This window comes from Sylvia atricapilla, chromosome 3 (genome assembly GCF_009819655.1).
Source record: "Sylvia atricapilla isolate bSylAtr1 chromosome 3, bSylAtr1.pri, whole genome shotgun sequence".
NCBI lineage: Eukaryota > Metazoa > Chordata > Aves > Passeriformes > Sylviidae > Sylvia > Sylvia atricapilla.
Genome location: NC_089142.1, coordinates 108,898,385 through 108,912,980, shown reverse-complemented (window position 1 = coordinate 108,912,980; position 14,596 = coordinate 108,898,385). Strand labels below are relative to the sequence as shown.

The following is a 14,596-nucleotide window of genomic DNA, read 5'->3' as shown; positions in this document are numbered from 1 at the left end:
TGGTGGCTTCATTTCTGTAACAGGACTGGGACCTGTAATCTTCCTCACACTACAAAATTTGGTGAAGTAACTACATTAATATAGTTTATAAAACAGAACATTTCTTATTTTAATCCAACATTATTAGTCTAAACCTACTTTCATTTATACAAATCATATTACATCCACATTTTGACCCTGAATCAGACTCGTGTCGTATTTTCTGTATTATAATACGGAGTGTTTTTAAAACAACTGCACTGTAGGTGCATTTTCACAGCTACACAAGTACTTGAACAGTATCTTCTGTTTTGCCAAGGCCTTAAAGAAAGCTACAGAGCACTTGTTACCACACAGTTTGTAACACAACAAGGTTTTCTAACCTAAAAAGAAGATGGCAAATGTCTCATTAGAAGTGTAACTGCAGCCAACACTAGAAAATTTATTGGCAGTACTACAGTGGTCGTAAATCAAACATGATCATATTGTTACTCCAAAGATTAAAACCATAGAAACTTGCAGAGTAGGCCACACAGCCTTTTTTACTGTGGAAAGGTGGAATTACCTAAACCTGTCTGCATCAGTAACATTTTAAGTTTTCAGATGTGTAACATTACAATTAATAAAGAAGAGATCTTTACCTAGCACTGTCAATTAACTCACACCTTCCCCTACCCTGCCTACCTGTAAATTTGCTGCATTGATTCACACAGGAACAGTGGAGCAAGGGAAAGGTCTATTTAACTCAGAATAGCCACTCTAAGAGCGGATTAAAGATTTATCCCATGTATAAAAAATGGATGAACCTATCTACTACTGTGAATTCATTTATCTCTTTCTATTTATATTTTTGGCTTTCTCATTAACCTGTGCTAGTCAGTTTGACAATTATGCTTGAGTGGAAAACACAAACTCCTTTCACTTCTTCCATCTGCAACCTGACAACTGGGTGGTTAAAAACATTCCCTGTTTTTAAAAACCTGTGAATTACCATTTCCTACTTGGTATCTTCGTATCATTCATACATGATATGAATTGCCCTGACCAAAAAAAGCCCTCCTAGGCTCTCCTCCTCTCAATGTAAATTTTTTATTGTCACCTTCTTTGTCACCCTTCCTACCACCGAGGTAGTTCTGTTATTATCTGCAAGATGGAAGGATCAGAACTGCACAGACAGTATAGAAATGTGAATGTGTGACTGACTCATATAATGGCTTAATAATAGCTTCCATTCTGTCCTTCATTATTTTTTTAATTCCTACACTTTTATCTTTTTGAGTCTGATGAGCATTAAGTCTTCAAGGAAGAGATGAATGATATGCCAGGACCTGTGTAATCTGTTTAATCTGGAGTTTTTGCCTAAATAAGACTTTCAGAATAAAACATAACTTTTTTAGACACTGGAAGAAAGGATACTGCACATATCAGAGGACTGGTCCTGCCAGCCTGGCATACTTAAAACAATCAATTAATATACAGCATCTACATTTAGGTTTTTTAAATATTGGTTTTAACCTACTTAAATTATTTCACTTTGCTGAATTTGGGGACAGAGAGAGTTGAGTTTTAAACATGCTAATGTAATGCTTACAATCACACCTTATGCTTCAGGACTTCAGCTACTCAGCTGTGAAACTATCTTTTTTCACCCTTAATCTGACTCCTTTGGACCACAGCTGCTAAAGAGCATCCAGCAGAATGAGTCTGTTCTCCTGAAGTCGCTGCTTATTGTCTCCTGACTTATCTATTCTTTGTACTTTCAATTTTCAGATTTTTTGGAGGAGGCAAATATTTTTTGTGATTAAAACCTTCAAGGCTCATTACAGGAGTTGTTTTTTTTGGTTTTTTTTACACGTAGTAGCAAGGACTGGTTTTGGGTACTCCCATAAATCTCATCTTAAGATGAATATTTTTAACAGAAGAGTAATTTGAATTCTTTCAGCTGCATTTTCTATGGGAAACATCATGGATCAGAATTGTTTGGAGCTTTCACTTCCTCTGTATATCCCAGTGCTGCGTGTGCCCCATGCCACAGCCACCCAGGAGCCACTGCCACTAGGAATTTCCTCTCAGTGTGCTCCAGCACAGATTGTTCTGTTTGTGCCTAACTGGGGCAGAGACAGGAATCCTTCACAAAACATGTCTCCACATCCATCTTCAAGCAGGAGACAGGGAGAAGGGGATGGGAGCAGAAAACAGGTGGAACAAAATATGCTCCTGTCAATGCTACTGCTGCACTTTGTACAGGACAGAACTGTCCACAGCACTTTCAATCAACAGTCTCACTACTGAAAAAACTGTCCTCAAGACACCACTGCTGAGAGCTCCTGCACCCCTGAGGCACTCAGGACCTGGAACCCTCAAGATCTCATCTCTGATCTTGAGGAAGAAGACAGACGGAAGCAATGTCTTTGTATAGAGACATCGTCAACTCACCCTCTTTTGTAACTGCAGTAAGTCAGGACTTATTTCCTTGAGTCACTTTTGGAAGCCTCCTTTAATGAGAATTTTGCAATTTTAAATGCAGAAGTCTAAGGCATTAGCATCAGTAAGAGCTTCCTCCAGATGAGGTCAAAATCACTTTGCTTCCTTACTGAAAGATGTAAATTTTATTCCACGTAGTTTTTAATTTCATCCTTTATTTCTTCCCTAAACTTCTTAAAAACACAGGCCCTTCAGAGGCAAAATGTGAATGCCTGTGCTCCATTGGCCAGGCAGAAAATAACATTTATTCCTCTCTTTCTAGCAGCGGCAATAATGACAGGATTGTGTCCATGATCTCTGGGAATTCCAGCAGTGGCCTCCTCTCGACAAATACACACTTGGCTGTTTTCTTCATCCACTCCTTGTGGAAATAACCATAACATAAAGGGTAACCTCAGCTGATAAAAAGCACTGCTGAGATGCCAGTCAGGTGACCTCTCTTGCTGGTCAGCCCTGGAAAAAGCACTTCCTGCAAGGAATCTACAGCAACAGCAACTAAATCAGAGCCCCGGGAGCTGGTTCTAGACTAAAGCCTCCCCCAAACCCCCACGGTTTGCAGGGCAGCAGCAGCTCTGTAGGATTTCTTTAAAAGGTGCTGTGCTGCTGTGCCCAGGATTGTGTCCTCTCCTGTCTTTTTCCTGAAGGAAAAGCAGATGGAGACCCAGAGACCCAAGCTGCTAAGCCAAGATCTGTAAGTTTGACAGCCACGCGGGGTGAGCTGCATCTACCCAGGAAGTCATCTTTCCCTGAAGGCATCTGTGTTCACTTCTGTCCCACATAAAGGTACAGCACTCGAGGTTATTTTTGCTCTAAGGCCTCCAAGCTTCAGTCCCACTCCATAAGCAAATCTTCACTAAAAAAACTCTGGACTTCCTAACACTGAGAAACCTCAAATCCCATCAGGATTCAGCTGTGAAAAATAAAAACTGGGAGAACATCACCTTTCTGGTCTAAGCTGGCTTTTCCATAGATGTATCCTGTGTCAATGTTACCTTTGTGATTGATGTGAGCCTACTGTGAATTCTACAGACATCAAGGGCATTATTTATGGCAAGAAGCTGCTGACAAATCGCATTTCAAATCAAATATTCTAATGGATAAAGAGGAAGACATGAGAACTCCCCAAAAAATAATCTTCTATGCATTCCAGTGATCCCAGCTGCACCTATAGCTTTAAAATAGAAATGTTTAAAGCATTACATGATGACAAGCAAGGGTTAGCAGCAACAAGTACAGGATGTGTTATTCTGTCTTCCTCAAGTAGCCCCTTATTATGGGCCCAACTTTAATTGCTAATCCCTCGATGCTCTTTTTCATTTCCATACATTCCAAGAAGTCAGGGAAGGCTCATGACCAAATTCCCAGACACACCAACAACCATTAATGGAATATGTGCAGAGACAAGCACATGAAAATCCTCTGCCTGCCCTCTCTTGACTGCCTCATGATTAATAATCACCTTTGGAAGATTTCAAAGATAGTACATCAGCATTAAAGGAATGCACATGGCTGGACTGTAACTCAAGAGTGATGTGTTTTAATAAAAGATCAAAATGCTCTTCTCTCTGCTGGTTATCATTTTAGTAGAAACCACAGTACAGCAAAACAGATCGACAGCCAAGTCAGTACTTAAATTTTTACAGTCAACAGAAAACCAGACCGTTTTAACACACAAAACAATTCCCAGTCTCATTGTTCAGGGAACCTGCTTGTTGGAAATGAAATTATTTTTGTTGAGTGTTATTTCATACCGTACAGTTAAGACAGAATAATGTGTAAAGGCCCATTTTTTCCTAGGAACAGTGTAAGCACATTTCTAACACTACAGTCAGAGGAAATCCAGAGCCTTGGAGGAGCTGTGGGTCTATGCAAAAGCAGTGGCCTGCACCAGGAAAATTTCATGTTGGGCCACTGGAAGGAGAATTAGCTGTGACCACACCCCTCCACCTCCAGGCAGACACACACACAGAGATAATTTCATCAGCAGCTCACCAAAATGTTTCTATTGTCCTAAGAAAGCCAATAAAAACAAATTGCTTGTATAATTAAATACTCTTACAAGTACTTCAACTGGAAAGTGTTATTTTCACTGTATGACAGACAGCTTGATATAAAGGAAATCTTTGGGACTGGATATATTTAGCTACATAAAAGTGCGAGTAGACTTTTGATCACACTTCAATTCCTGCCAGCTGGAAATACAGAACATCAGAATGTGAAGCTGTGTTCAAACTCAAGCTCTGACATCTCAGTGGCTGCAGATTGCTCTTCTCCTTCCAGCACCTCAGTGCAAACCTGATGCACAGTTTTATGAAGATATCACAGTGAGGGAGACTGGACCTGACCCACCCTGTCAGAATGGGGCTGGATGTCCCACTCACCATGTTCTTAACAACACTGACCTGACTGAGACTGAAATCAAGATGCAAGAGCTGCCCAAACTAACTCTAAACATTACCTTCACCCTCCTTGTTGAAATGATAGTCAGAGCAACAACCTGTACAATTAAAAGTATCAGCTGCAATTAGGAATAGGTGCTGTCAAAGAGTCCCGCAAGAAAAATTCTTAAAAAAAAAAGATTTACCTGATAACATAAGTCCTAAAGGGTATAATGTGCTGCATGACAGCAGGGATGTGTAGCCATATTCTGATCTATAATACAAAAACATAAATAGATAAAGATTTCATTAATGACATTTAAAGAGAATGGTAAAAAAGTAAAACACTGTTGGTACATTCGCACGTGCAACTCCACTTTAAAAGGCGGCTTTCTTGGTGGTTTTTGTTCTATTTCTTCATTTTGTCATTTTCCAAACTGTTATCTGAGGAATGCTTTTTTTACTTACAAAGAGGATTTGCATCTTTCCTGCTAGTCAGCTGGAAAATACAGACTTTGTACAAATAGGATCATACTGCCCAGGTGTCTCATTTTTGTATTTTCTGTAACTTCTTCAGTAGGAAAACTGCTACTCAGCCTTGTGGGTTGTTTTTTTCCTTTTTCTTTAAAAGTTAACATTACAATTATTCCATTTTTTCAGCTCCTTGCAAACCACTCCTAAATCAAGTAACATCGTTTGACTTGTGTTGTTTTGCTTCTTGAGAGTTCACATATCCTATAAAATACGATGTTTTACAAGCAGCGATTGAGCACAGTTTTTTACTACCATATTTGCATTTCTCATATTTACCATTCTGCCTTTACCACCTTTGCAAAGCTGAATGCAGGAAAAAAAAAAATACACGCAGAGGTGAAAAAAAAAAAAATTCAACCCTGAAACAGCTACTTAACAGGGCTGTGAGGAAAAGCACCGACCAAACAACTTCCAGAGGCCAAGTCAGAAGTGGCATCTGCATTTCAAAAAGGAACTGGGAGCCTGTTCAACCTGTTACTCCGTGCCAGGTAAGGGATGGAGCACAGATGAAGCAGCAGCAGCTGCTGCTCCTGCCCACGTAAATTCAATCATGTGCATGCACAGCCCTTGTGAAAAGCAACCTCATCACTCACTCAGGGCCCTCTGCACCCCCAGCTCTGCTCTTAAAACAATTTCAGCTTTGCAGCTGATGCAAGAAATTCTGCCTAAGGACTCAATTCCACATGCAGAAAATGTATATATTCCTTCTTGACAGGAGAGATAAATATTAGGCTGCAGTCAAACTTCTCACCAGTTTCTTTTCAATGTCTCCAGCATCTGCTAAGGAACTTTTTGAGCCACTTCTGACAAAAGTATTTGCAGGCTTACTTTTTACAAGGCAACAAGAGCTGCACAGTAACAATATAACCTACTTTAGAGACAAACCAGCCAAATCTTCCCTTTGCAAAAAAAGACCACACTTGAAATATGCTTCTGATCCAACTGGCAGCCTCAAGAAGGAAAAAATGCTAACATCCCAAAGATACAAAGTGTCACCAGAAGATGCTTGTTCTAGAACCAGGAATTAAGTAACATTTTGACAAGGAATTGATGGCAGGGATGGCAAAGATATTGTGATTACACAATTTGATTTTTAACACCATGTACCCTGCTTCAAATACAGTACGAAACAGCAAAGGAATTACATTTATTTGTGAAATGAAAGTATTAAGTGTTTTTATCACTTTGTTTTTCTAGCTTTCACTGTTCACAGTAATCTTCACTCTGTATTAATTCAAACCCCTCAGCTAAAATCACGCATCTGTAAACTTGTATTACACACAACCTTCAGCCTCTCAATTTAATTAAAGCATCATTTCGCATATTACAAATGAAACTGTGTTTTGGAATGTGGACTCACATTTGCATACTAAATTGTTTAAATGACATAACAGATAAAATGACATCAACTAGCATCTGTAAAACGACAGAAAATAAAATTATATCACTTTTTGCTTCCACCTGCTTTTAAGATAAAGTATTCACTGCATCTGTTCTGTTCTCAAGTTTCAGAGAGGTCTTTTGCCATTATTTGCTCTTTACGAGTGGTAATTAATTTCTAGAAGGTTGTGGCTAAAGAACTCCTTTATCTTATAGACCTGAAAAACAACAGCAGCATGGATATTTCAGGGAATCTTTACAAGAATGGCTTAACTGCCCTTCTCTAGAGTTCCTACAGCTGTGAAAATGTATTTAAGGGTTACTCCACTCTGTGGGCTGGCTTTGCACATTGGGAACCAGTTACCAATCGACACTGCAGAGCTATTGTTGGAGTAAATATCTCTACAGCCCATAAAATCAAATGTGTGGGGATAAAACCAAGTCAGATTAGCAGAGTTCTTGCTGGGACCACCAACATCTTGTATCATTTTATGAATCATTCTTTTTGTTTTAGCGCAGTTCGGTGCATGGGTTCACAATCAGAAACATTTCTTAATATTTACCTATGTTCTATGAATTATACAGTAAATGATATAAAAAGCAAACAGGAAAGAGAAATATCACATCGAAATTCTAAGTTCATGCATTATAGAGGTGGAGAATATTTTTTTAATATATTGACAAGGTAAAATGTATTTTGTCCAAAAAAATTAGCTGCCTCATTTGGCTGTAATAAATCTACTGCCTCTGAAAGACAGTAGCAGTGCTTCCAAGTACAGAGTGATAACAAAATGCAGCAAGTGGCACATTACACATAGAACATTTCCTTATACTTTCTGTAGTGAACTGACACATAAAATAATATCAAAATATAACTTTTAAAAACAGTTTTCCTCACTCAGATTTGTCAGCAAAGCCAGACAGAGTTCAAAAGGAAGATGCTTGTTGAATGGGAAAAGCTGCAGTGCTGGAAGAGGCTGAAAAAACAGTATTTTTGGTTATGGCTTGGGTTGAATTTCATTTTATCTGCCAGGTTTAGCCACAGAACTCATCTAAAACTGCTGCAAGAGCCAGCTTAATGGGTTACCTACTAGAACCAAAGAGAAATGCAAAGTTGCTAAGTAAGTATCTGAAAGGAGAAACTTTGCTGAGTATTTTGGAATAGGGCACATCACTAAGAATAAAGAAAATAAACAATTTATGTGGAGAAAAATAAAGACTTCCAAAAAGGACAAATAAGAAAGGCAGTTGCACTGACATAAGATATCTAGGAAATGGGATTTGCAGTCAGAATGCTGGTTTAGAAACATGCTGGTGGTGTTTCTAACAGGGAGCTGCCACTCATTGTTCAAGCAGTTTTGCCCCTTTTCACAAAAAATACAACAAAACCAAAACAGAATTGCAAAAAAGTTTGGTTCCATGACCAAATTTTCCTTCTGAACCAAGGTTGGCTCCACGAACAAACATTTTCAGCAGATTATTTGATGAGGACTGCACTGACAGCAGCTGGAGATGAAGAACTCACCAACTCATCCAAAAAGCGCCAGCAGAGAACACATCTCACAAATTGAGAGCATCTCTCACAACTAGACACTGAGAGGGGCTGCACAAGTCCTCCTGGAGAGGCTGCAAAGAATGGAGCAGATCCTGGCCTTGCCCATTTGTTCTCTGACCTGCAAGTCAGGAACTGCCACACCAGAGGATGAGGAGAGGGGGCTCCAGACCCCCAACACCAGCTGCATTTCAACCACTGGTTCCCTCAGAACACCCCCCTGCCTGGGCAGCAACAGCAACGAGGAAGGAGGGAAGATGTGTGGGAGGAAGGATCTGATTTTAAATATTTCAAATTGCAATCAGTGTCAAAATCATGTCAAACTCACTTTGTACAAGGTGTAACAAACTTTTGGTTTTCTTTCTGCCCATCCACAAGACAGGTCACAACTTCTATCCTGATGTTACACTAAGTCTTTGTATGACATTCTTCAAGGACAGGGTGTCATTTTTATCACCAATTTCCTTCAAATCTGCACTAAAATCAGTGCATAATTCTGCCAGTCAAAAACCCCTGTGATTTCAAAACGTAGAAATGATGGAAGATATGCTTTCTAAAGCTAAGTGAGGAAAAAAAAAATATTACCTCTATGCTGCAAATGTGCATAATGGTATAAAATCACAGAAAACTGAAGAGAAAAGAAATCCACAGGCTTCTCTCCTTTGTGCCTCATAGGGAAAAGCTAAGAAGTTAAAATACCCTGAAGAAATCAAAATCACTTCCTGGCAATTTCAGGGACAGAAATGGCTTCTGACAACATTCTGTGAAGCATCTTTGGGGCTGTTACAATCTTCCTATCTAGGTACAACTCGGAAAACTGCTTGTATGCTGCCAGGAGAAGCAAAGGGTTTGGATAATGAAATGCTCTGCATGAATAAACCTCACTCCCAACATGGCAAATGTACAGCCTTTTTATCCCTCCCCAGTCCCACAGAGTTCTCGCAGGCTTCAGACTCCTTTTATTTTTTTGTGCTCCAATGGAAGGGTTGAAAGGGAATACTCACATTAGACACCACTGTGATAAATGCATGTGCTATGAGGAAGGGCAGCGTCTCGGGGCTTCCGTACTCAAAGCAATCCTTCATGAGGGAAAGGCCATTCTTGCCACAAAACAGACAAACATAACGAAGCAAGTGCAACGGTACTTCTACATCCTACAGAAGTTCAGAACACAGGAGAAGAATCAAGACTGGATTGTTCAGGCAGACAGGAAATTCAAAAGCTACATAAGTGCTTTATGACAAAATCCATATAGAGGAATGAACGTGGTTATTTTAAGTTTCTAGGAAATGGACATGTATTTAAAAGTGGATCACTTACATTCATATCACAGAACGCCCCTAATATATTGCTTTCTTGAGCAGAAATATCCTGTTTAAAGAAAAAAGTTAAAATTAACTCAAGCAATAAAAACATGTTTATAGTACAAAAAAAAAAAAAAAAAAAAAAAAAAAAAAAAAAAAAAAAAACTGCCATCTACCAGGTGTCAGAGTCAACAACAAAAAACCCCAAATTCCTAATTCAGAGGAAGACAGAAGCTCAAGCTTTGCTCCATTTTTCCACTGCAAAACAGACTTTTCCATACTTTTTACCTCTGTTAATATATATAAATACACCAATACACTTCAGAGAACATTTCAGCAGGGTCTCTGAAAGGCTGGATTAAGAGATGATTCTTCAATCCCACCCATGTTCAGATCACCAATTTTTTTGGCAGGAATATGGCAAAGGGCATAGCCTGTCACACCAGTCTGAGAAATACAGAGCAGAACGAATCCAGGGACTTTGGAGTACAACTTCTAATGAAGATGAGACATATATGCAAACATCTGAATTTACATGAACTGCAGGATATCCTACAATCCTGCATTTGATAATTTAAATGTCAATTTGATGAACTGAAATGTCAAAATATTAATTGCTATGGAAGTACTAAAAATCTTTAATTCCAACTACCTTCTTTTTTTATATATAACAAAAGCATCGTACCAAATAAATGCCAAACTTTCACGGGAGTGAGTTAAGTGAAGAAGGGGAAGGAATGGTATCACCCTATCACTCTGTTAGCTACTTGTTGCAACAAGAAATCTGTTTTCTAGGAGCACTAAACATAAAATGGTTTAGGAAAACAGCTTTTCTTTTTGATGTCCACAACATCCACTTGTTGGGCAGTGTGGTGTAGAAGTTTCTTTATCAGAGCTGTAATATATTGTGGGTTTCATGCACATTTCATGCAATGCTGGGGGCAAAAGGGCACTGAAGGTACAACAAGCAGCTGTAAAACCCAACACTGCCATTGATATTTGTAGGTAAAACCACAATTCCTCTCCTTGTCATCCCTCCACGCCAAATACCCAGTATTGACAGTCACAAATCAAATGCAAGTTTAACACAAAGTTAAGTTTTTGAAATAAAATTTCCTGAATATATTTTAAATAGCTGTGTAGGAGTAAGCTTCTTAGAACTGTACCAGAGGATGCTGGAGGCAAGCAATTTTGGATGGATTAAGTGTGATACAAACATTTTGAATTATTCAATATGCTCATATTATAGCTAAGCATTTATTTTCTTTTTTTCTTCTGCTGAACTCTAAGTCATGCCTGAACTCGTGATACTCTACCAGTTATTTTTAAAACAGCTTTGAAGGCAGTAGGTGGTATGTTTTTAAGCAGCAAGAAAAGGTGTTCAGAGCTCTGCTCATGGAAGCTACAGAAAGGGTGTGAAAAGTTTCATTAGTTTTCTTGAAAAAAAACCAGAGATTTGTTGTCAAGTGAAGTGCAGTTCTTAGAATGCAGAAATCCCAAACTCACAGAGGGCTGTTGCACGAGTCCTGCAAAGCTTACAAAAGGCTGCAGTTGAGAGACTGGGTCTGGAAACGCAACCTCTGTTCTTGCAGACGGGAAATGGAACAGGCTGAGAGCTCCTTACACTTCAATTTATGAGGAAATAAGAGAACTCCTCATGGTAATTCTAATATGGCATTAAAACCCACCAGGACTTCAGGAGAAGCTAGAGCAGCTTTCCAGGACCTTTATCTGGAGAAAAGCTGCAAAAGGGACTTTTGAGAAAGGCACGGAGGGACAGCGTTGTCCCAAAGCCACACAGCAAAAAGAAAAAGGAGGAATGGCTTCAAGCTGCCAGAGGGCAGAGCTACATTTGGGAATAGGAAGAAATTCCTCCCTGTAAGTGTGGTGAGGCCTTGGCACAGGTTGTCCAGAGAACTGTGGCTGTCCCATCCCAAGTGCCCAGGCTGGATGAGGCTTGGAGCAACCTGGGACAGAGGAAGGTGTCCCCACGGCAGAGGACTGGAATGAGACGAGCTTTAAAAGTTCCTTCCAAACATTCCATAATAAAATCTACTGGCTGAGGTCTCATCTGGTCACAACCTTGGCAGAAAGCACCCACATCTTCCAAGAAAATATCTACTAGAGAAGTAGAATGAGAACACAAGACACCAAACAGCCAGGGACTGCAGCTACAGGCACCTCAACAACTGATTTTTCCTCTTTCCCTTCATCCTCGGTCAAGATGTGTGAAATGGTCAGGTAACTCCCCTCAGATTCATTGTTCAATCTGAGACAGTGCAAAGTTCAGGAGTGCACTTCACATTGTTGCTTCTTTCTCTACAGGATTTTAAGAGCTTCCTTCTATAAATGCTTTTTTCCCCTCCTCTGAAGTGCCCATTCCAGGTATTTCACTTGCTGCACTAAGTATGAAAAGGACAGGGCATACAGTCATAAACCACCCTGCAAGCAAGGGATAAAAGTATCCCATAAAGAAAAAAAAAAAAAGATTCATTTCAAAGTGTGAACATTTCTCAAAAAAAAACCAACCATATTTTTAAAAATACTTTTGAGATAATTTTGTTTAGGAAGAAAAAGGGACACAAATACCCATCTGGGCACCAAAAATGTTGATAAATTTCAAGAGGGGTGGGTACGTGGCTCTCCCAGATACCAATCAGGCTGCTGTGATCCTCACTCTCACTTCAGAGATGTTCTAAGGGACACAAACAGTTCTCAGCCTGTATCATTTAAGGAGACATCTGTATGATCCTACAGGTAGAGACACCTTTCTGACTACCAACAAAACTTGCTTTGCTGCTCATTTTCATCCAACTTCATGGACTCCCAAACGAGGGAAAAGCTCCTGCTTCCACATGAATGTTCTCCTTCTCCACCAGGTAGTCTGGTGTAAAATGGCTTTGGCACGCAGCTGAGAAGAGGATTAGACTTCAAGACTTGTCTGCTGCCATTAAGAACAAAGCCCTTGGAGGCATCTGCAGAGCAAAGGACAAGGGAAATATTGACTGCTAATTGTTACCGTGGGAAAGCCTCACACTGGAAACTCTGAAATGGCAGCCTAAGAGGCCAACTCTAGGCACAGCAAAACCTTAATGGATGTGAAAACTCCATGAAATTGTGGAAGTTCACCTCAAGAATCTAAAACAAGGAATTTCTGAAGGAGTCAAGAGTCTGTTCTGGATCAGCAAATTTCCCTTTTCTCAGGCAAAGGAAATGTTTAGTGGGAGAGGGAGAGCTAGATCAGCTTCTCTCAACAAATTTTTGGCAGATTTAGACTGTTTAACTTGCAAGTATAGCTAATGCACTTAAAGCAGAGATTTTTTATTTCAGGATCTCTTGAGGACTGAAACCAAACCTGATTTAAAGCAAGAAGTACTCTTATTACTGGGACTAATAACTTATTACTTATTACTCTTATTACTGGGACTAATGACTGTCTCAGTTCAGCTAAGATGTGCTCTAGACTGCAATCCAAAATTAAATGCTAAACCTTAGCGATTCGCTCATGGGAGCGGAAAGTTTTGATGGTAAAACAGCAGAATAACAGAATCCTAGTGCTTCCCAGATACAGAAAGCATCAGTTTGTAAGAAAAATTATTGATGCTGGGACCTTCTAAAAGTAAAATAAAAAAATCTTCCCTCCCCCCCAAAAAAACCCCAAGGCTGGCACAGCTCCATAATCCAGACCTGTAAACACATGAAGTCTAGCAGAAAGGAAAAAAACTTCCCTTACAAAGTGGTTTTCCTTTTTAGCTTCTCTCTATGTTTTTAGGACAGCTAATCAATGTATTTGATAATTCAAGCGATGTACAAGAGATGATACACATGCTATATATACATTAGTATGTATATATAATCACTCTGCCGTCCAGAGCGACGGGCATCATCACAGTGCAGCAACCTACAACAGATCTGGGTCTAAATCACTCCAAGGCTGCACACCGAGGGAAAAAGAAATCCCATCAGGCACCTGGAGATTTCCTTTTGATCATTTGGAAGTGAAACTCAAAGAGAAAAAAAAAAATACATGAAATAGTAATTTAAAAGAAGCAAGCGTGATAGTCCACGGAAAAGCTGCTCCAGAACTGTTCACATTCCTCTGAAGGCAGCCTTAGCACACGTCCCACAGGAGTGCAGAGGATAAATCAATTCACTTTATATCTATACAGATACATTTGAAACACCCTCTGTTAACTTATGCCCAGATGGTTTGGAGAAGAGCAAGAACCAAAGCCCAGCCCACCTAAAACACCTGCTGTGTAAGTGAGGGGGTTTAGCTCCATTTCTTGTCAGTAGGGCAGCATTCATTCAGTAAGGACTGACCAGGTGCTGTGACCACTCTAACTTACATAATACACCTGATTCAGCATCTTCTCATTTTGGACTTCAGTTTATAAAGCAAATTTCAACCCAAGCTCCAGTGAGCTCCCACAGCCCTCTAAATATAAAATAAAAGGAGTGGGTTATCTGCACTTTAATTCTCCACACTTTCTCAGAAGTTTGCTGGATAGACGCTTTTCCCATATAGTGAAATGTACATCTAATTTGCATACAAATATTGTAAAATAACTCTTTACTTGTTATTAGACTATCACAAGTTAGATCCAAAGGCAACCATTCCAAAAATGTTTTGTTTCCACTAGGAAATGCTACCACCATCATATTTATTTCAGAAACTGTGACTTAAACATGGCAGGGTTTGGGAATTAATTTTTTAAGAAGAAAACAGGGAAAATAGGAATGGCAGCCCTAATAAATATCAAAGAGAAAAATCAGCACCCTGGAACAAAGCAACCTGTGTAGAGCTCAGTTATTCCAGCTGATTAATCAGCTCTTCTAACAAGTTTGGTCTTGCACAAAGTTTAGTCCATGAAGCTTTACTTCTAGAACCACATACTGCAATGAAAAGAAATTGGTAAACTATTAATGGATTACCTTGTGGAAGAAAGGCTTCATTATAGTCCCCTTTTTGCCTACCTGTTACT

At 39.5% G+C, this 14,596-nt stretch overlaps 1 protein-coding gene across 2 annotated transcripts in view; it reads right to left on the bottom strand.

The window, feature by feature from the left end:
• The window catches only part of LOC136359692 (ubiquitin carboxyl-terminal hydrolase 34), a 111,809-nt gene that overhangs the window by 75,972 nt on the left and 21,241 nt on the right, over nucleotides 1-14,596 (bottom strand). For both annotated transcript variants that reach the window (XM_066316560.1, XM_066316561.1), the window contains exons 4-6: nucleotides 9,628-9,678; nucleotides 9,312-9,461; nucleotides 5,048-5,115 (exon numbers count right to left, since the gene is read on the bottom strand). In XM_066316560.1, the coding sequence (XP_066172657.1) occupies nucleotides 5,048-5,115; nucleotides 9,312-9,461; nucleotides 9,628-9,678 (269 nt within the window). The remainder of the gene's footprint in view (nucleotides 1-5,047; nucleotides 5,116-9,311; nucleotides 9,462-9,627; nucleotides 9,679-14,596) is intronic.